This window comes from Blastomyces dermatitidis, assembly GCF_000003525.1.
Source record: "Blastomyces dermatitidis ER-3 genomic scaffold supercont1.3, whole genome shotgun sequence".
NCBI classification, from domain to species: domain Eukaryota; kingdom Fungi; phylum Ascomycota; class Eurotiomycetes; order Onygenales; family Ajellomycetaceae; genus Blastomyces; species Blastomyces dermatitidis.
The window spans coordinates 6,538,965-6,560,044 of record NW_025544776.1 but is presented as its reverse complement, the minus strand read 5'-3'; the positions used below and the strand labels follow the sequence as shown (position 1 = coordinate 6,560,044).

Here is a 21,080-nt window from a genome sequence, read left to right as displayed (position 1 = left end):
ATGCAGGAAACGGAACATACATATAGTAGAGCGGGAATATACGCTGCAATAGATTATAGATCATTCCAGAGTGGAGCCGAGCAAATAGGAACACATCTACTCCGTACTTCGCATTGCAAGCGAGGCAATAGAGGAGTGAATTATGGGGTATGTACGGAGTACAGTACATGTTTTGGTCTAGATTTCCCAACATTGGCACTGTAAATTGCGGCAGGATATATCCTTAGTACGATGGTAGTTGGTACAGGAGGGTCAAAAAAAGAGGGAGTATGTCTACAATATCATTCCTGTACCATTATAATTTGCTTGACAAAGGATACAAAAATAATAAAAAATAATAAAAAAATAGATCTAATCTTTACATATCCCGCTAAGCAGATAAAGAGGATAAAAGATGTATAAACAGGAAAAGAGGGCGAAAAAAAGAAAGAAAAGAAATCTATCTATCTATCGACAAAGCCTTATTTTCTCGCGTACATTTCAACTCCAATTCTTAATACTCCCGAAAATCCAACACAAAGTACTCCGTAGAGGCAATGACGAAGAGAAACGGGCGGGGACACCAGCCAAGGTTTAACCCCCTCCAGCAGATGGAATTATTTTAGCGGATCTTAAACAAGAAATCTCGTCTCTTCTACTCTCTACCCTTCTTCTCATTACTGCTCTTTTCTATCCACAAACATGGGTGTATTTCCGGGGTTTGCGAAAAGTTCTGACAGGACTGCGGCAACAGCCCAGCCGTAGGAATAATGTTTACCGAAACGGGATGCAAGTATGTGGCAAGCCCAAAGGAGTTGGGGGGCGGGCGCGGGGGAGTAATAGTTCCAGCAAAGTCTACAGCATAAGCGGGGTGCGCGGGCGCGACCGATGAAACGGCTGTCTAATTTCGTGGCGTTTTCGCAAGGGGCTTGATGGAGACGGAACGGCGCGCGGATGAGGGTAAAAATAAAAAAAATGAAAAAATGAAAACCTTTCCGTGAAGCACTCGAAGAGAGTAGGTTAAAGAGGGAAGGAGGATTAGAACGCCTCTGTGTCGGCTTTGGTTCGTTCGGCCATACCATGCATATGGCTATCGACGGAATGTGTGGTAACTTGATGAAATATGGAAAAACGGCCCTTGGGTGTAGCGGAGCGCATCGCACGGAAGGCGAATGCAATAGTTTTCTATCAAGATATTTCTGCTGTTTCCACTTTTTCAGATCCACCAGCAGCAGCAGCAGGAGGTTCACCAGCCTCATCGTTCTTTTCCTCCTTAAGCTTCGCAATCACCATCTCTTCCACAACCTTCAATCCAGCCTCCTCGCTCTTCCTCGCCGACGCAGCCCCCCCATCATCCTCTCCAGAAACTCGCTGATCAAGCGCCAGCTTCGTCTGTCCCAGCGCATACATCTGCTCCTCAATCGTATCCCTGGTGACAAGCCGCACAACTTCAACCGCGCGCGTCTGGCCCACCCGATGCGCGCGGTTCTCCGCCTGCACGTCCTCCTGCGGATTAAAGCTAGAGTCGAAGATGATAACTTTATTCGCGCACGCGAGGTTAATACCCGCGCCGCCAGCTTTGGTTGACAGGAGGAAGACGGGGATGTCGACTTGTTCGTGGAAGGCGTCAAGGGTGGACTGGCGATCTTCCACGCTGGTGCTGCCATCAAGGCGGAAGAAGCGCATTTGCAGCGTTTGTAAGACGTGCTCGAGGATGTCCATGACCATGGTGAATTGGGAGAAGACGAGAGTGCGGTCGCCGTTCTCCTTGAAGCGGGTTAATAACTCGCAGAGCTTGTCCACCTTGCCAGAGTGCATCCATTCGTCGTTTTTAAGTATGAATCTGGACAGGGCGGTTGGGTTTTGTTCGCAGAGGGTATGGACTTCGAAATCGTTGTAGGCACATAGTTCAAGGTAGATTTGGTCCGGGTCCGATGCAGCCCATTTTTCGTCTTTTATGCATGCTTTGGCGATACGGCTGAGCGTCTTGTCGTCGTAGTGACGTCGGTAGAACAAGGGATGGATGGCGGCCTGGCGTAGTTTCATGAGGATGTTGGCAGACTTGTTGCCCACCTTTTTCCCCGCGGCTCGATCTGCAATTAATTGTCGTACGGTCTCGACTTCGTGAGTATATATTTCTTTCTGTGCCTCATTCATCTCGCAATATTCCACGCTGGTGAGTTTGGGCGGCAGATCGATCACTTGATGCTTCTTCCTCCGCAGCACGAAGGGGGTGAGCATGGATTTTGCTCGAGCAATGCGTTGCGCGGATAGTAACGCCGCATGTGTGTCGTCGACAGTCTTGGCTTTGGCGCTGAAGATGTACTCAAGATCCTCCTTTCTCTCTCTAAAGACTGACGGTAGGATAAACCCAAGCAGTGAAGCTAACTCCTGCAGGTTGTTCTGAAGGGGAGTACCGGTAAGTAATAGCCGGAACTGGGCCGGAATGCGGATTAGTTTGTCGTAGAGCACGGATTTGCTGCTCTTTAACATATGGCCCTCGTCGTATACACAAACACAAAAGTCCATGGAACGAAGGAAGGCGGCATCTATTTTGGCCTTTGCAATTGTGTAAGTCGTGACGACGACATTGATGCAGTCCCTCGTGTCTTCAATTTGCTGCCGAATCTCAGCTCGAACTTTCTGGTTAGCGTAATAAGGCATGACGTTTAGTTTTGGGCAGAACACGGAGAATTCACGGAGCCAATTCTCCAGAGTCGAAGAGGGAACTACCACTAGGTGCGGCCCCTTGACTCCTTTCTCGAAGAGATGGGCAAGAAAAGCGATGACTTGGCAGGTTTTCCCCAAACCCATATCATCTGCAAGGATACAGCTCAAATTCTGCTCGAAGAGAAGATTGAGCCAGTTGATCCCAACAATCTGGTAATTCTTCATCGTGATCGATTCGCTCATTATTGCTGGCTGGCCAATATACTGCTGTTTCTTGCGCGAGTTATTGTTGGGTTTGAGTTCGTCATCGTCGACGCTCAGGGAACAGCCACTGGAAGGAGTGCCAATTCCAGAATCATGGGTCCCATCTGACGTGTTCTTGGTATCCAAAGAAGTTATTTCAAGCTCGCCTTGTGTCTTTGTGCCGAAAATGTCCACGCCCCATCGTTTCATTTCGTTTGCAACTGGCTTTCCAAGTGCTTCGCATTTAGAAACAAGAGCATCCACAGCTTCATAACCCGTCCACATGTCAAGACACTTGTCGACAACTTTGTCCCCAATCGGCTTCTTAGCATACTTTTTCGACTTGTCCTTTGAAGTCTTTCCAATCGAATCGTCCTCCTGGGTGATTTGACGAACCGCGTTCAAAGATTTGAACGGACGTTTTGAGATAATAGTGTTGGCAATATTTTCCCGGATTTCAGCGATGTCGGATAGATCTGCCACGGAACATGAATTGAAAAATTTAAGGACTTTTGATTCCAGAATACTATCGTCTTCGGAATCTTCATGGTTATCGGACTCAGACGAGTCTATCTCAACTATAGGTATCTCTGGAGATTCTGATCGTGGTCTAGATTTCCTGCCTTTAATAAGCCTTCCAGGCTTCTTGGAGACTCTGGCAGGAGCAGGAGATGCCCTGGATGGGGGAGATGAAGTACGCATTCTTTGACCCCTGATCAACCGCTTACGGGGTGCTGAGGCATCTCTATCAGACCCACTCTTTTGGGTTGGAAGTCTCTGGCTTGAAGTCCACTTATCCTGGATGCGTGTTCTCGCCTTAATCTGTTGTTTCGCTGGCTCCACGTGGGGTGTATGGCGGTCCAGACTTAGCTCGTCGTCAGAGATGGGGTCCGTGGGTAGATAATCCTCTATGCTTGCTAGATGTTCCAGGGCATTTTCGTAGTTACCTCTCTTGGATACAAGGGTGTTGAGGATGAGCTGGATGGACTTGCCCGGCAAGACATTGAGTATGCGCTGGACTTTAATTCTAGTCTGGTAATCTTCAATATCATCCAATGTAAAAGTATCTTCCTGCCGCGATCGCTTAGGCGACCCTGATCTATAGTCAGGCGCAGAGGACATTCTGTCCGCTGAGCGTTTTCCAGACACATTTCTATTATTGTCATTTGCAGATGGGTTGTAGAAGGCGGATGCGGTAATTTCCTTGAACCGAGTCGCAGCACCGTTCACAGCAGCTGGTGACTCCAGAATCCGTTCTTTATCAGGGCTCTTAGGGTTCTTTGCAAATGTAGATCGCTTGATATCCGTAGTTCCAACAAATTGAATATCGTCCTCGTCTGAAGATCCGCCGCGGTAGGTTGGGCCCTCGTCGTCAAGATCAATGGCAGGGGGTCTCTTAATAGGGACCTTTACCATTGGTGGAGGCCTAAACTGCGTCCCGATGGGGGCCATTGAATTCGACAAGACTCCAGCCCGGGTTATTTTGTAAGGACGGGAGGGGGTAAACTTGGGAGCCAGCGGCGAGGATGTGGCGACTTGGACGACAGAAGAGTTTTGCGCAGAGGGGGAAAGCAGATGGTTGGGGTTTCGGTCTATTATCTGGGTGGGTTGGGTAGATTTTTGGGTGAATTGTTGTGTTGAGGGGGTGAATAATGTTTGCGTTGGCAGCTGGTGTTTGTATAGAGGGACCGTTGCAACGGTTTCTTCGAACTCCGAGCTACCCTGGTCATCGTGCTCAGCATCAGACCCCGCAGCAATTGAGGACATGTCAGCCCTCTGATTGCGGAGGGGGGTGTCAGGGACAAGTTCCTCCATCGTCAAAACGGCTCCTCGGAGCCTGAATATATTTTTCGTTTTCAGGCCTTCTTAACGACGACAAATTAGCTGCAAAAAGCTCTTAAGAGGTAAGAAGTATCTCTCAGGGCCTTGCAGATGGAAAAAGAGTTCTGCTCTCCTATAGCTCCACCTGACCAGCAGCCTTCTTGGGGAGAAAAGGGAGCATATCAGGAGTAGCGAGAGAAACAATCAGCGGCGGGAATTGTGAAAAACGGCCAGAAACCGTTCTCCGAGCTTTTTTTGGCTGCTTCTTCTTCGCGTGGTTTGCGGCAGAAAAACGCGCGCGTCACGGGGAAACTTTATTTCCGCGATAGATCACGTGCAGATAAGATATGATTGCTGATTCATCCTCTCACCCCATTTCCCAATGCGGTAATATCAACCTCAGCCATGTACAGTTGTACAGAGGAAGAGAATCACGCTGGTAAAACACGGTGTAGTCGAGAGAGATACGTCGGGGGTTTTCTGCATGTGGCATTTAAGAAGAGTAGTGTAACAGTTATCATATTAGGTTTTATCTACAATACCATGGTTCAAATAGAATCAAAACAAAGCAATATGTAAGTAAATTCTGTCAACACAACCAACACGCGTATAATAGTATCAATTTTCGAACACAGGATCGCGTGAAACACGGCCTGAAACCAACTTCTACGATTACACACTCCTCATAAACTAACCACAGTAAAGTAATACCCTAGAAATGCACCAGCTCTATAAACCACAGCCCAATGAGGGACCCAGACAGCCGTTAAACCCCAAAGGCTCCAGGGTTGCATTGCTTGCTTCCCTAGTTCAATTCGCCATTCTCAAAAAATAAAAAGCCAGCACCAACCAACCACAAATAATAATTAAACAAAAAAAGAAACACCATACATATATCTGGTCCTTCTCTAACCACAACCACCATCATCATAAACAAACACACTCCCCACGCGGCGATCCACTGAAACTCCGTTTTCGATTTACCCGCTTCCAGATTCGTGCAAGAACAATGGCCACCCGCCGCTCCGCCGCCGCCGCCGTCGCCACGAAGAACGACGATGTTAGCGCTCCAGTTGTAGCGGCGCAATCATCAGCAGCAGCAGCAGACACCAAGAACGGATATCCTTCGTAAGTTATTTCCTTTTGAGCAATGTACTATACATGCATATTTGTGGTTTATTTTTGTCAGTTCTTGTCCTGGCATGGAGTTCCGGCCTGGTTCTTCCATCAGGTGTTCTCTCGTTCCTACTTAGCCTGCTGTTTAGCCGTTCCTTGTACATACATATAGATATAGATATGTAGCATCTCTTCAGCGCTTCAGGTTTCCTATTCTCTATATACCACTAAGACATGTAATACCTTTTTTTTTTTTTTTTTCTCCCACACAGACTAAGAGGAAAAGGAATGAGAGGACAAGGCTTTCTTTCCGAACATGAAACATCACACACAGCTAATATAACTAACTAACCCATCTATTCTCACCTCTAGACCCGTCATCATCAAACTCATTCTAGTTACGATAGCAATGATCTGCGCGCCGCTGGGCACGTATTACGGCACACTGAATACGATCTGTGGAGGTGCGATCTTCCTTTCTTTTGTTTTTAACATGTTAACCCCTCATCCCTCATCCCATCTCGCTCACCCTCTTCAACCTTCCCCCCTCTCCCCCCCCCCCCCCCCAGCCAAACCCTCCTACATGGAAAAACTAAACCCCAACAACCCCACAGGAGACTCCACATACGCCGGCGGCCTCGCCGCCATCTCAGTAAACGTCGTTCTGATCATCTATCTCATCATCGCTGCGCGTGAGGATACGGGTGAGAGCGAGGAGGAGGAGAGGGAGAAGAGGGAGCGGAAGGAGGAGTAGAGTGAAAGATACTTGTCAGATTTGTTTGTTTTTTTTTTGTATGTATGTTATGTGTGTATGTGTGTCAGTGAGTTCCTGTTGGTAATATAATGAGTAGTTGATTCATATTAATTATCTAGCAGCTATGTGTGTGTATTGCATTCAGTGAATATCTCTAAATTATATACGCTGTAAGATAAAAGATAGCAGCTGTGATTGAACTTTTTATAGATATCTCAGAGAATTCAATATGCGATTCTCTATTTAATTATATCACTGAAGTAGAAAGAAACTCTTCATATAATATCCATGGATATGTTGCGAGCATGTGTGATGTGTCTGAAGGAGGAACTTGGTAGAAGTCTAAAGGAGTTTAGTTCGTCGCGCTAATCCGAAAATATCAAGCAGAGACGCTGAATAAGTTTCATATTTGGATAAATGATACAATTGTGCGATGGAAGACTGCAGTATTAATAAATCCCCGTTTAGTGTACGGAGTAGCGTTAGTGAAATGTAGTGTACGGATGTACTCTACTATACGAGGTTGGTTTGGCGGCAACCCTCCGGCCTCGCTTGGCACATTCTATTATTATTCTCTGCCGATAAGTAAAAACAAATTCTGTCTCATTGTTCTTTTGATACGGATTAAATGAGCAAATAACCCGTGTGGTGATACATTTCCCTCATCAACCGTCTGCCACCAGGAAAATATTTTTTATTCCCATGTGGTCGATCCTATTGCACGATATATATGCGCTTGTTTCTAGACAGCTTTCTAAAGTGGCCCCAGACGAGGAGATAGATAGATGTGTGTTGGCTGCTTGGCTGCTTGGCTGCTTGGCGGCCTGCGGGGTGCTATGGCTGGACAGGGCTCAGGACAAACCCTATAATAGAGGGAGGCAGTTGTGACGGTAGGCCACGGGGCGCCGGGGGCGGGAGCAGGCGAGCCACCACTATAAGTATGGGTGCCGTGCGCGGCTGGCAAGGAGCCAGCCGTCTTCCGGTCTTTTTGGCCTAGGTGTTAAGAGAGAACGTGCCGGCAGAGTTTTGAATCTGCTCTCTCTTAACATTTCATTCTCTCAGAGAGAAAAACTATCAAGTAGAGACTCTGTGATGAAGTAGTTTAATCACTAGTTTACATCATCGGAGCCAGAGAGAATTTAACAAGTTCTGTTAAGAGAATGAGAGAGAGAGACTGATGAGAGAAGAGAGAAGAATGAGATTGTTTTTTATTAAGTAACTTATTTAAATACTTCATTCTGCTGAGCTCTTTTGTATGTTTCGTTTGTCAGTGACAGCCAGTCTCATATTCTGACTGAGTGCTTATCAAGTCTCAAGTCAGGATCAACAATGAGAAAATGTCACAAGAAATGAAACTCCCTCAACCTCCCACCTCAAGTGAACAAATCATCTCTCAGATATCATCTGATCTGGTATTCATCTTCATTCCCCTCTTCACAGCAGGTGTAGTGCCTCGGTAAGTACACATCTCAATTTCTAAACACAAAAACTCCCACTCGTATACCCACATAATACATAATACCAACAACAAGAAAGAAACAAAAGAAAGAAAAGAAAGAAAAATAAAAATAAAAATAAAAATCAAGTCAGAGAAGAGTGTACATAGGTATGTATCATGTTGTCCCGTTTCCCCTCCCCCTCCCTTCCCTCCCCCGTTTTTTCCCTCATCAAGGTATCCCATATTCATATCCATTATTCCAATCCCACCCGTTATCCATTATCCATTGATTGTTGTCATTATCCTCCCTTCCCGTGTCCGATTTCCCATGTCCAGGTAATGTGTCCCCCTTTTGTTTCATGTTTCTCGTAAGTAGTAAGGAAAAGAAAGAATAAGAGAACAAAGAAAGGCAAGAAAGAGAGACCAGACTGTATCTGTATCTATAATGCGCGTAGGGGGGGTCCTCCGTTTGGTGTAGCGCGAAGGAAAAATCAATAAATAAACAGGATGTTGTATGTAACGTAAGTACGTCTCTATATACGTAGGTATGTATGTATGCGTGGTGGTATCTGTTCTCAAAAAAAGGAACTTTCCATTTCACCTGGCGGAAGTAAGTTAGTTGGTGGATCGTTTAGTTTTTTTTTTTTTTTTTTTTTTTTTCTTTTTTTCCAGGTTAAGGTTATATATAAAACTGACTGACTGGTTCTTTAGACATCGAGCGAACAAACGAAATGACCAGAGCGACGTCTCCGTAAAAAACCACAAGTGCCAAACCCCTTGTTTGAAGGTAGGGCTAAAAATCGGTCTTTGTTTCTTCCTTTTCTGTTGGCCTCAGGATTTTCCCCTTCACGACTTGCTAAACCGCTTAAAGAAACTCTTCCTCTTCTCCACCGGCGGCGTAGGGGCGGGCGACGGGGACGAGAACGCCGCAACGGGCTTCCTCGCCATGGGAGGAGGTGCTTGATTGCCGCTACCGTTGTTGTTGTTGTAGCTGTTATTGTTATTATTAATATTGCCAGATGGGTCCGCGTAATTCCCATCAGTACCGGTAGTACTATTCTGATGGTTGTAACCGCCGCCGCCGCTATGGGGAGAGTGTTGTGGGTAGTCGAGATCGGGCGCGTCGCTGAAGCCGGTGAAGCCGTACGTTTCTGTTGGAGTTTGCTGTTGGTTTTGTTGTTGATGGTGTCGGTAGGGATGGCTGTTGACGTCGTCGCCGGGGTGGTTTGGGTCTGCGTCTGCTGCCAGCACGTCCGACCCGGAGCCGGATGCGGGTGCATAGTTATAGTTGTCATTTTGTGGATATTGCTGCTGCTGGTGCTGCTGCTGTGAGAAATAGTTGTTGCTATTGTTGCTGTTGTTGTATCCCTGCATGTACTGATCCTGATTCATCCGTCCTCCATGACGAGGGGGCCGTGGCGCGTAGCCGTTATTATTATTATTGTTGTTATTATTATTATTTCCGTTATAATTGCCCCCGCCATAGCTTTCAGCATAGCTATCCGGCCGTGACGGGGCCAGGCGGTGCGCTGAGTAGTTGGCTTGTTCGTTGTAGCCCCCGTTCCGGTGGTTGCTGAGTCCTCCGGCTGCTGCTCCGCCGCCTCCTCGATCTAGAGCGTTTCGCGGGGTTAGTTCTTGGTGGATCCATGCCAAGGGAAGTTGAAAAGGTGAAAATTGACAGTGTGGAAGGGGAATGGAAGTCCAATGGAAGGGAAGAACGAAAGGGAGGGTGGGAGAGAGGATGGATGATGGCACGTTGCAACATACCTCCAAAATAGCTACTTCGTCGGCTGTAACCACCGTTTGTACTCTCGTCTAAACCGTCCAGCAGTCAGTAAGTATATGTGTTATCCTTCATATTGAAAATAAAATGTGGGAAAGAAAGAAAAGGGAAAGAAAGAAAAGGGAAAGGGAATATAAAATTTAAAAAAAATACCTGGTCGGGCATACGATGCCCTCCGGTTCATATAGCTCCCATCAATGGCCGCCTCGAAAGAACGAATGGTATCCAACGGCCGCTCAAACCGATGGCGGGTGGGGTTTGATAGATCGGGATCGGCTGCAAAGTAAGGTTTCCATGGTCAATTGTACGCGCGTATAAAAAAGAGAATGAGAATAAAATAATAAATAATAAAAAAGAGGGAGGGGACTCACTTATTGGATTTCCATAGATATCTTTATGCTGGACAGATCGCAGCGACTCCAAGTTTGATTTTTGCAACGCAACAGCAGCTAAAATTAAAATGCAATGAGCATATTGTCTTCTTTTTTGTTTTCTTGCTTGTTTATTTTAATGTCCAGGACACTCCCGTCACGCCAGCAAGCGCATGTGAAAGAAGGAGAAATGTAAATGTTTTTAATAAAACTCACATGGCTGTAGTTCCTGGATGGCTCGGGACGGGTCAGCATGTGTGCGCAGCCTGCTTGCTTCTTTCTCCTCGTGCGTCTCGGAGAGATTCATCTTGTGATGGGAGCCGCTGCTCTTGTGTGTTTTCTCTGACTTGCTGCTGCTGCTGCCGGTGAAGCTTAGGACGCGGCCCCGTTCGGGCGACTCTTGGACCGCTGCCATGTTGTTGGGCGGGTAAGTTATCTGATATGCGGAGAGGTGGTTGGACGAATGAACGAGCGAGTGAGCTGGATGGATGGATGGATGGATGGATGGATGGATGGATGGATGGATGGATGGATGGAAGGACTGATGGATGGATAGGTAGAAAAATGGATTGCAGGACGGAAGAAGATGGAAGTGAGCGGATGAAGGGAGAGTAAAGTTGACTAATGTTGATGATATCGATCGATCGCTAAGTACTGTACTGTACGTAGGCAGGTAGAACAACAAGCCGGGCGGCGAAAGGATCAGCGCGATGGCTGAGTAGTAATCAGTATGATACCTCGCGGTGGAGGAATTTCCCTGATCGGATACGGGAGAGATTTCTTTCCTGGCGGGCGGGAGAAACGGAGAGTTATACAGTTGCTACTTATCCTCGAAAAAAAGATCGATATCGATGGATGTTAAATGGAGATGGGAGGGAGGGGTGGAGGGGAGTTGCAGTGTTTCAGCAGGACCTATGTCTCAGATTGACTGTCCCCCCGGATGCCTGTGACGACGACTTCCGTGGTGACTCGGAGGAGATGATGGAAAGAAAAAAAAAAAAAGGCTTGGATGTGGATGTAAAGAGAATGCGTAGAACGAATGGGAGGGGGGGGGGCGTGGTGGTGGGGGGGAGATAACCACTATCTATCCTGCTCCGTTAGTTATACGATGGGGAAGAAAGAAAGAAAGTCAATTCATGGAAAGTCTTTTTTTCCTTTTTCCTTTTTCTTTTTCTTTTCTTTCCTTTCTTTTCCCTAGAGAGTGGCGGGATTGTCCCAAATCTTGTCTCTTCCTCTCCCTTCTGTTCTTCTTCCCTTCTTCCCCTACGACAAACCAACCTAGCTGGTTGATGACATCGTTGGTCCGCAACGACCTCCGCTGTGGAGCCCGAGAGAGTGGCGTGTGTGGGCGTGTGCTTAGGGCCAGGCTCAGCCAGCGCATCCAGACCGCACTCACTAGCTAGTTAATCCAGTTAAATCCAGTTAATCCACCAGTTGATTAGTTGTGTTATCATGTACTCCGTATGTCCATGCGAATGGCAGAAATGATAACACATAAATAAATAATATTATTAAATACCAGCGATCTCACGTTGAAACCGGGCTGTTACACGACCCACAAAACCTACAAGAAAGCCACAACAACAGCCCTGCGATCAATCTGTCCTCTAACTAAATTATCCAACGCATCCATGAACAATCTACATGTATGTACGGAGTACAGTACATGTACATACATATATGCATGCATGTTGTGGACCAGGACCATGGTTAAATCCAAGCCTACATCCACTGCCAGGTACCAACTTACCAAGCCAGACAAACAACAGCCTTACTACGCCGCGTATACTATAGTATATACTACTACTGAACGGATTACAATTCCCCGACTACACAGATTATTGGGATGGTATGTACAGTACAATCACTCCTTGTCATATCAAGGTGAAGGTCAAAGATAAGGCACAGTGCACCACATGGCATGGCATGGCATGGCATGGCATAGCATGGCAAAGAAACCAGGACCCGGATACGGATTCATATATTGATATGCGGTGATTGCCAATGACTTTGTATACTTATTTTTAGGGCTAGAGTCATTGAGAAAGTTTCATTCTTTGGTGGAAAAGGATGAAACACCTTTCAATTTGGGCGTGGGTGAGGGACAATCGGATTTTTGGTGCGGGGGGGGTGGTGGGATGGACAATTTTTTTGTTTTTTTGAAAGAAGCTTATTAAATTATAGAAAAAAGGAAAAAAAAGAAAAAAGAAAAAACTCATAGGCGAGCCGCCGTCTAGGTTTTTCTATTCGGCATTTTTTTGATGCCATTGCTGCCAGGGGAGAACAACAACAACATCAAAGAAGGGGAGAGGAGAGAAATACATGAAAGAAACAGGAAAGAAAAAAAGCGCAAAAGGGGGGGAGGCTAAGCTTGAACCCCGATATATGCCCCTCCCCCTTCAAGGCCCCTCCTCCTTCCCCTTCGTTCCCTTAATGTCTTCGCTCCTCTCCCCCACTCTTGTGTAAATTTGGGTCTCTTGTTATATTTTAAAAAGAAAACCGCCCCTGATCCCACAACACAACACAACCACTGGAACCCCTCGCCGTCGTTGCCCCGTCCCCTTGTCCTTTTTAATCAACAACATCTCGTCCCTCCGGCATTGCCCACGCCAAAAGAAAAGTCTCACAACCCGAACCCCGTTCTCCCAACATAACCCCAACAAGAAAAGACTGATGCCCGACCCCGGTCTCAATCAAACGGGTTTAGATGGACGATGGGTACAACATCACTCGTACGCTGGCACCGAATGACTTGGGGGGGAGGTTGTGTCTGAATTGAGCGCGGACGACGCCCGAGTTGCCTGGAAAGAAAACAAAAGAGTATTATCTTAGTATGCTTTGACAACAGAATTATTTTGTGTGGAAATACAGGCTCGTCAAGGGCCAGTACTTCTCGGACTGGGGAGGCCCCGAGTATACATGTGTCTAGGCCCGCCAATTTTGGTATGGAAAAAGACATACCGTGTGTCCGTGTGACCTTGCCCCAGATAACTCTGATCTTGGAACCTTGAACCTCACGCTTGGCCCGGTAGACGAACGCAACTTTCTTTCCGAGGTAGAAGTTGGCGGCCTTGGTGTCGTCAACTCCCTCAAGTTTGATGAGACTATATCACAACCATTTCCATTAGCCAGAATATTCTTCCTTATTTCGCCAGGGAGCCAGGACCGCATATCAACGTAAATCCAGAGGAGCAAACCGGGAAGGGTGTTAAACGGTACCTTGTGTTGGGGTTGGTGGCGCGCTTTCCACGCTGGTAGCTCAGGTGCCGACCCCTAATGAAGTATCCCATCAGCTCTCCTGTTCCGTCTCAATCATAGTCCTTAATCTGTTCGAAATCGTAATATCTATCCCCGATATCTGATCCCCAAAAAACCCCAGCTCTCATCGCACACATGTAAACTGATATACCCAATGGGGCAAAACCGGGAAAGGATAAGGAGGGGAATTCGTCTTACTTGACATATACTAAATGAATCCAACGAGAATATATGTTAGCGCACAAATAGATCTCCCATCATCATCAATGGATATTTCAACGATTTCCCCCCTCCTCTCCCAAAAAACCTAGCCCATTTCGCCAGCCGCGCGCGCACACAAAACCCACAGCACAAAACAACGCAGCAAAACTCATAATTGTCATCCCATAATACCCAATCCAACCCGCCAGGGGAAAAGAGGAGAGAGTAACTCACGTCTGTGTCCGTGATCCGAAGGCATGATGGGCCACCGAAAATCTGTGAAAATCGAAGACGGAAAAGAAGAAGAAAGAGAACCTAAGACAGCACCGGCCGGAAAGCAGGTGCGTTGGGATTCCTTTTTTTTTTGTTGTCTTCTTTTATTTGATTTTCTTTTCGCGAAGGGAGAAAAGAAAAGGGTGCGCCGCTCCGGGATTTATCGTTCGTTGGTCGTCGTCGTTGTCGTTGTCGGGGAGAGTTGAGATATCGAGCACAAGTCGTTCTGTGGTGGTTTCCAAGGTTGGTGCGACTGGACCCCGAATCGGTGTTAGCGAGCCCTAACAGCCATCGCGCTTTACCTTTTTGGGATATGGGGATCGGATAGGGTCACGTGATGGAGAACTTAACAATGACTTGAGACATCCATTTGTTAGTTGACTCGATTCGTCACTTCTCGACGAGGCCCCAAACCCTGACTAACAACAATGTACACACGGGAATGGCTGGCGGTGCGGAGAAGCTGAATGCCATCTGCAGCGGAGAATGCGGCTGTTGGTGCGCAGAGGTGTCGTGTGCCTCGCCTGCCGCCACCATTAGCGTTAGGCCGGCTTCATCAGTCACAATCTATCATGCTTGACCTTTGACGATCTACTATTCAGAGGACGCTTTTCTCTAATTCCTTCATTTATCTCTGCGATAATTACGACGAGCTTTATACATACATAGATCTTTGATAGTACTCGCTGCTCCATCTCCTGGGATACTCTACCATGGGTAAATGACGGATGAGGAGCCATGGCCACCACATTTCCCGCTCTACCTATCGTTGATTTATCTCCTCTGAAATCCTCCCATGAGTTGGGAGCAGAGCAACAGAAGGACCTGGCAAGCCAGCTATACAATGTCTTCGCCACTACGGGATTTGCCTACCTATTAAATCATCCCTTGAGTTTCGATCACCAAGTGCTTTTCGACATCAGTAGAGACTTCTTTGCTCTCCCAACGGAGGAGAAGATGAAGTTGGCCAAAAGGAGCTTTCGCAAGGAGCACAGGAATACATATCGAGGGAATCATTGCACCCATTTTTATCCCATCTTGTTTCCAGTTTCAAGTCAGTAGCGAGAAAAGTCATATATTAAATTATTTTGCTAGGTACTTTCCGATGCAACCGGATCTTGCCAGCGATAACCTAAAAGAGGGTTTTGAGATCGGGCCTCAAAAGTCCATTCCGCAGACACCGGCATCAAACAGTATATCCAACGCCACTCATTTGCCGAAAATCAATCTCTCAGAACCCAACGTCTGGCCCGCACCAGCTGTATTTCCCTCTCGTGCAAAACTCGAGCTGCTCCACAACGAACTGCAAGCCCTTGCATCAACCTTACTCTCCCTCCTCGCCATCTCGCTTGGTAAAGAGGCGGATTTCTTCTCATCATACCTAACAGACTCGCTTAGCACTTGCGGCTCCTTCACTACCCACCCACCTCCTCCACATCCACTCAATTCCAAGGCGGCGGAGAGTAACCAGGTTCTGATGCCGATGCCGATGTCCATCCCGATCCCCTGAAGCTCAGCTGCACCCCGCACACGGACAGCGGTATCCTTACCTTGCTTCATCAGGATGCGACAGGGGGTCTGGAGGTTCAAAACGCAGATGGGAAATGGGTTGCTGCGCCGTATGTTCCCAAATCCATCGTTGTGAACATCGTTGATTTGATGGCGAAAGTGTCTTGCGGGCGGTTCGTGGCTACCATGCACCGTGTACGCGCTCCTCCCGCGACCGCGCCTACATCTATAAGTGCATCTTCTGCAAATGCTGCCGCTGCGATGCAGCAGTCTGGCAGATTTAGCGTGCGGTTTTTCTTCGAGCCTGGCGAGAAATGTCTTATCAAGTCGGTCGATGATGAGCTTGGCGTTGACGCGGTTGTGTATGGGGAGCATGTGAGGGCTAAGATGAAGACGTGGGTTGAGTTTCAAGATCTTTGAGTTGAGGGGCCGGGGGGATGCAGCGTACGTTTTCATGAAACTGTACGGGTAACTAAAGGCCAATCCTGAGATGTAACTACCCTACCTTTCCATTTTCCGTATCTTAAGGCGAGATGTGTATTCCTTTCTTTTAAGATATCGATCAGAAACAGCTGTCTCTTTCTCATCAATGTAGTGGACAAGGGGAAGCAGCGGTGTCATACCTCTCCATCCGCTCATTGACCTGTCAAATCATCAGCGTTCACGGACCGAAGCTATTACATACCTGCACGTCAGTTGGATGGAAGATCCCTTGCTTCCCAGTTCTTTTTTATTCCTCTCTGTTAACCGCTTCCAAAACTCAGCCTTGCTGTCCTGGTGAAAGTGAAGAAGCAGGATGTCCTACGGGACTTCGATGTCCTTTTTCTAGGTACTTTTCTATCTCTCTAGAAAAAGTTATGCGGGTCTCCTCCTTTTTACCACCCTTGTCCAACACCACTTTCAGATATTCGTTCCGGCTCGACCTCTCTAAAGACTATTGGATGCTCACGGCAAGAGAAGAGATAAGAACCAGAAAATAAGAAAGAAAGAAAGAAAGAAAGAAAAACAAGAAAGAAGAGTAATCATGCCCACACTCGGCATCGAACCGAGGATCTTATCATAACTAGTGATACGCTTTACCATTAAGCCACGCGGGGGTATCGTCATTATTCAGCAATAGAGTGCTGAACGCGCACAAGAGAGTGTACTTTAATGCTGAAGAATACCCACGCTACATGCATCGCATCTAATTTTTTGGCTATGAGTTATGACGGAAGTCCTGCGATCTAAAAAGTGCTGGTACCGTCAGACGTCAACCTGGGGCAGGGCGGGATATGTTGAAGTTAAATTAGAGTTGAAATTAAAGATATTTAAAGTACTTGGTCTGTGTGACATTCAGAATCAGTGGCAAAATACCCCTGAGCATGAAACCTGTCAATTATTATTGTATATTATTATGACTTGCAGGTTTTTGGAGTCCTCAATTGACTACCCACACTGCAGTGTACCTTAAATGTCATTTTATTGTTAAACATCCTGCTCAGAAGCACATTATATATTCTGAACAGAGATCTTCAAATGCTTTCTGATTCTATTTTGTGAATATCAGCTGCATCACACTCACTATTTCTCACAATTGTTGAAAAAGCTCTGCATAAGCAACAGTATCACAATTTATCAATGACACACTGTTCAGATCAAAATCACAATTACTTATTCTCATTACATTTCTTTTAGTTACATTGAAGAGTCTCATACCAGTGCCAGGAAATGTCATACTCATGATTGATTATGAGGGCAAACAACCTATCTATTCATTCCTTTGAAAATTGCGGCTCTACTCCCCCCAACTTCTGAGACTTTGATTAATGTCAGAAGCAGATCTCAATTGCTCTGATAAGCTCATGATGAATTTATCTGCAAATATCTTGAAGATCTTCAGGGGTTTGAGGTGCATTTAGAGATGCAACCGTGAATGTGGAAATGTTAAATCTCAGAGCTACTGATGTTGGTATTGAAAGATTTTCCACGCTTACAATGGTGAATAATTCCAGTCAGTAGTAGCTAGCTACTTGATGATAAGAAGGTTCATCTCCTCAGAGAGTCTTTGAAAAAGACAAGCTATGTGTTATTCTCTTCATGACATTACATTGCAAATCTTCTTCAAGTGAGAAACTCAAACCCCACCCCACTACACTACTATAACTACTACCAGCATGTAGCTGCCATCTTGACTCAAACGTCAGACTTTTGAAGAACTGTTGTAGTCTTGCAAATACATTGTATTACCTACTCAACCTACCAACCTTCCACATTCTCTGACGCATAGAGACTGCTACATGTTCAACCTCTGTCTCCAAGCACTCTCATCGCTTACCCCGCCCCGGGGGCCCCCGGGGCGGGGGGGCGGCGGCGGTGCTCTGTCATTTGTCACCGAAAACCGAACCGGAACCCGAATCCGAGAAAATATCTCCGAGAGGATATATGCATGCATGGTTATATATAGATGGTTTTTATTAACTAATTCTTCAGCAAAAAAATAAAAATTAAAATTAAAAATAAAAAAATAAAAATAAGTAAGTGAGGGAGTTTAGTTTGCATATCATACTCAAATAAAATCAGCAATTGCTAGCTCAGCTATTTAGTTACCTTGGTCACTTGGTGAATACATGACTCAACTCTTTTTCAACTAAGCTTATTATCACCTCTCACAAAAAAACCTTGAGACTAAGTTAGTAACTAGATTATATAAAACTATATTCTCACTCTCTTTATAGGCCTTTCTAGTATACAATACAGATAGTGAAGCTCTGCAAACTGTAGCTGTTTTATTCTCTTTAAAAAAAAAAAAAATAAATAAATAAAAATAAAAAACCTCTCAAAAACAAGTTTAAAAATAAAAGTCTTTATAGAATGACATCATGTCAGAATGTACACAGAAAACTCTTTTTCTTTTCAAAATGTTTTTTATCATTTATTCTCTTTATTAATAAATATAGAAAACATTCACTTTGAGTTTGTTGATTGATAGAAGGTTAATTTATCTATATAGTGTTGAGTGTCAATGAACTCAATAATGTATGTACTGTATCTGCATTTTATTAGCAAGTAATCATTTGAGAGCAGAATGAGATCAGTGGTATTCAGATAAACATAAACAGCTGAGGTTCATCCATGAGAATACTACATAAAAACCCTAATCAAATTAAATACTCTGTATAGCAGATATATACAAAATATACAATATATGATTTTGTATTGTTAAGTCAAAACTATGTCAAAACAAATCAAGAACAAAAACCAAAAACCTACATATCAAAAATAAATAGCAAAACAATCGGTCCCTCTTCTAAAAGCGGGCAATAGAAATGAAGGTAAGGAGGAAGCCAAAAACAAAATAAAACCGAATATGAAACAAAGATCAAACTACTAATACTACACAAGCACAGAAAATGTCAAGCCCATATCATTCCATATTTATACCAAACCAAAACACCTCAACACGACCGTGTCAAACCCAATTAGACAAGGACCACTAAGAAAAAAACATCACACCTTTTTTCCATATCCCATACACACATCACTCAACCTTCACCCTCTTCCCCACAGCAACACTAGCATGCGGAACGCCACCATGCCCCGCGCCACTAGCACTAATCCCCCCTTCGGGGCTCTTTCTCTTCTTCACCATTCCCCCTTCCTCCACAGCACCAACCCCTTCCTTCTCCCTGTCCTTCTCCTTCTCTTTCTCCTTCAAACCCGACTGCGAATGCAAATTCGGATGCGAATTCAACCCCGAACCTGAATTATTCGAACTCGAGAACCCAGGTCCATTCGTCACAATTGGAGTCGGGAAAGTCAGCGGGCTCGGTAGCACGTTGCTATCTGGTCCGGAGCGGCCGAAACCCCACTCTGGGTAGAAGCTGGAGGGGGAGGGGAGGAGTGTATCGGACACGAAGCGGCTAGGTAGAGCGGAGATGGGCGTGTCGATGTTGTTATTATGGTTGTTGTTGCTGTTTGAATAGCCGGCTGCGGCGTTGTTTTGGGAGGATGTTGCGACGGGTGGCGGTGGTGGGCGCGCGAAGGGATTTGGAGGGCCCTGGGCGCCGGCGCTTAGGAGGGTAGTAGCGGAGGGTGAGGGGGGCGGCAAGACGACGCCAGAATGCCCTGTGTCGGAACTGCCGCGGGCAGGGGTGGCGGCAGTGTTCCCTGTGGATTCTCGTGGTGACGATTCGGCAGTTGCGCTACCTGCATCAGAGTTCTCGCTGGGAATTTGGACCTTTAGCCGAGGCCGCTTTGCGCTAACTTGGAGGCTGTTTGAGCGCGAGATTGGGGTGACGTCGGGTATCGAGGAGAGTGAATGTGTGCGTTGAGGGTGGGCAGGAAGAGTCGCAGATCTTACGGGAGGGGGTGGAGGTGGAGGCAGGGCGGTATGGCTATTTGAATCGGTATTCTCCGGTTCAGGCTTTAATGGTGACTCTGTTTTGGGGGAGTCTGATTGCGGGCCAAATCCAAAATGCTGCGCAAGTACCGAACCACGATCGTCAATTGGGGTGAAAATGCTTCGGGATTTGGATGGAAGAGGTTTAGGGGGCGGTGGTGTTTGGCTGGGTTCAGGTTTTACCGGTGGCTGTGGTTGAGGTGGCGATCGGGAATGGGATTGTGCTTGTCGTTCTGGGGGAGGGAATGTCGGTGGCACAGAGTGTCTCTTCTGTTGTTCCTGTATGTATGGAGGTGGTGGTTGGGCCATGGGTTGATGATGGGGTTGTGGAGTGTGGTGCCGTTGTGGAGTGTGGTGTCGTTGTGGTTGGGGTGGAGGTTGGTGTTGATGTTGTGCGGGCGGAGGAGGAGGGGGGTGATGTTGTTGTTGCGGGTGGTGAGGGTGATGTTGAGGAGGCTGTTGTGGAGGCGGTTGGGGAGGGTGCTGTGGAGGAATTTGATGTTGATGTTGAGGGGGATGATGTTGTGGCATAGGAGGAGGATAAGGATATTGACCTGGGCGTGGAGCTTGCTGGTGCATATTTGGATTTGCCTGGTGGTTGTACATAGAAGGGTTTGGTATATATGCAGCATAGCCGTTTTGAGGAGGCGGTGGAGTTGCATGGTGACGCTGTTGTGGGGGAACTAGCCCCGAACCTACTCGTTGAAGGTTGTTTCTCGAAGACGGCCGGGAGATGACAGGTTGTGGTGTTCCATGTCGAGGGTGGAAGACGCCATTCGGAATTGGTGGGGATGCAGATGGCTGATGATTAATATGTTGGAAGGTGGGTTGGCTCTGTATTTGCGGGGGGACCATGTTATTGTTCTGCGGTGGCATGATGTCCTCAACACCCGACACGTCCTCCTCTTCTTCCTCATCCAGGTTTTGTTTTCCAGCAAAATCAGCAGGCCCTTTATGCTCGTGTGGTTGGCCATACTATATAAGGTAATGAGTTAGTAAATAGTAGTTGATAATTTGCGAGGAGGGATTTTTTTTTTTTTTTTTTTTTTGGTTGGGGGATTGGGGGGGGGGGGGGGTATAGTTCCTAATGAAATTCGCGCCAACGGCTATGTTTAATCCCCGTCAAACCCTGACCTAGTTTTGTTTCGCTAATCTTGCTCAGTGTTCCTCGACAAATAAACCGTCTGGCTTTTTGTGTCTTCTTAACGAATCCCATCTTATCCCTTACGTCAAGGCGCAGTGAAAGCACAACTTTTAATTTCTTCTTTTTTTTTTTTTTTTTT

At 46.3% G+C, this 21,080-nt stretch overlaps 6 protein-coding genes and 1 non-coding gene across 9 annotated transcripts; 2 read left to right on the top strand and 5 right to left on the bottom strand.

The window, feature by feature from the left end:
* Window positions 1–4: 4 nt before the first annotated feature.
* BDCG_03636 (SNF2 family helicase/ATPase) lies at window positions 5–5,240 on the bottom strand. Its single transcript, XM_045419275.1, has one exon. It carries the CDS (start codon window positions 4,705–4,707, stop codon window positions 1,168–1,170), a length of 3,540 nt encoding a protein of 1,179 aa, XP_045275628.1. The 5' UTR covers window positions 4,708–5,240; the 3' UTR covers window positions 5–1,167.
* Window positions 5,241–5,380: 140 nt separating this feature from the next.
* On the top strand, window positions 5,381–6,860 carry BDCG_03635 (uncharacterized protein). The gene is made up of 3 exons (XM_045419274.1): window positions 5,381–5,841; window positions 6,202–6,293; window positions 6,444–6,860. The coding sequence occupies exons 1-3, from the start codon at window positions 5,723–5,725 to the stop codon at window positions 6,581–6,583; spliced, it is 351 nt and encodes a 116-aa protein (XP_045275627.1). The 5' UTR covers window positions 5,381–5,722; the 3' UTR covers window positions 6,584–6,860.
* Window positions 6,861–7,456: 596 nt separating this feature from the next.
* On the bottom strand, window positions 7,457–11,652 carry BDCG_03634. 3 transcript variants are annotated; one of them, XM_045419272.1, is made up of 6 exons: window positions 10,392–11,652; window positions 10,176–10,253; window positions 9,958–10,080; window positions 9,789–9,836; window positions 8,718–9,631; window positions 7,747–8,622 (listed from the first exon to the last, which is right to left on the bottom strand). In XM_045419272.1, exons 1-5 carry the CDS (start codon window positions 10,588–10,590, stop codon window positions 8,868–8,870), a joined length of 1,212 nt encoding a protein of 403 aa, XP_045280538.1. In that variant the 5' UTR covers window positions 10,591–11,652; the 3' UTR covers window positions 7,747–8,622; window positions 8,718–8,867. The 3 variants fall into 3 exon arrangements, with proteins under 3 accessions (XP_045280537.1, XP_045280538.1, XP_045280539.1); XM_045419273.1 differs by having other exon boundaries at window positions 8,722–9,631; XM_045419271.1 differs by having other exon boundaries at window positions 7,457–9,631; window positions 10,392–11,313.
* Window positions 11,653–12,044: 392 nt separating this feature from the next.
* On the bottom strand, window positions 12,045–14,373 carry BDCG_03633 (60S ribosomal protein L33-B). The gene is made up of 5 exons (XM_045419270.1): window positions 13,869–14,373; window positions 13,632–13,641; window positions 13,395–13,448; window positions 13,137–13,279; window positions 12,045–12,976 (listed from the first exon to the last, which is right to left on the bottom strand). Exons 1-5 carry the CDS (start codon window positions 13,891–13,893, stop codon window positions 12,879–12,881), a joined length of 330 nt encoding a protein of 109 aa, XP_045275626.1. The 5' UTR covers window positions 13,894–14,373; the 3' UTR covers window positions 12,045–12,878.
* A 272-nt stretch (window positions 14,374–14,645) lies between these two features.
* Window positions 14,646–15,836, top strand: BDCG_03632 (2OG-Fe(II) oxygenase; the record flags this gene model as incomplete). Its single annotated transcript, XM_045419269.1, has 3 exons — window positions 14,646–14,869; window positions 15,003–15,259; window positions 15,379–15,836. The coding sequence occupies 3 exons, from the start codon at window positions 14,646–14,648 to the stop codon at window positions 15,834–15,836; spliced, it is 939 nt and encodes a 312-aa protein (XP_045275625.1).
* A 605-nt stretch (window positions 15,837–16,441) lies between these two features.
* BDCG_16763 lies at window positions 16,442–16,513 on the bottom strand. The gene has a single exon. It is a non-coding gene; the product is annotated as a tRNA-Thr (tRNA).
* A 1,977-nt stretch (window positions 16,514–18,490) lies between these two features.
* On the bottom strand, window positions 18,491–20,776 carry BDCG_03630 (MADS-box transcription factor, other eukaryote). Its single transcript, XM_045419268.1, has one exon. The coding sequence runs from the start codon at window positions 20,671–20,673 to the stop codon at window positions 18,937–18,939; it is 1,737 nt and encodes a 578-aa protein (XP_045275624.1). The 5' UTR covers window positions 20,674–20,776; the 3' UTR covers window positions 18,491–18,936.
* Between the last annotated feature and the right edge of the window lie 304 nt (window positions 20,777–21,080).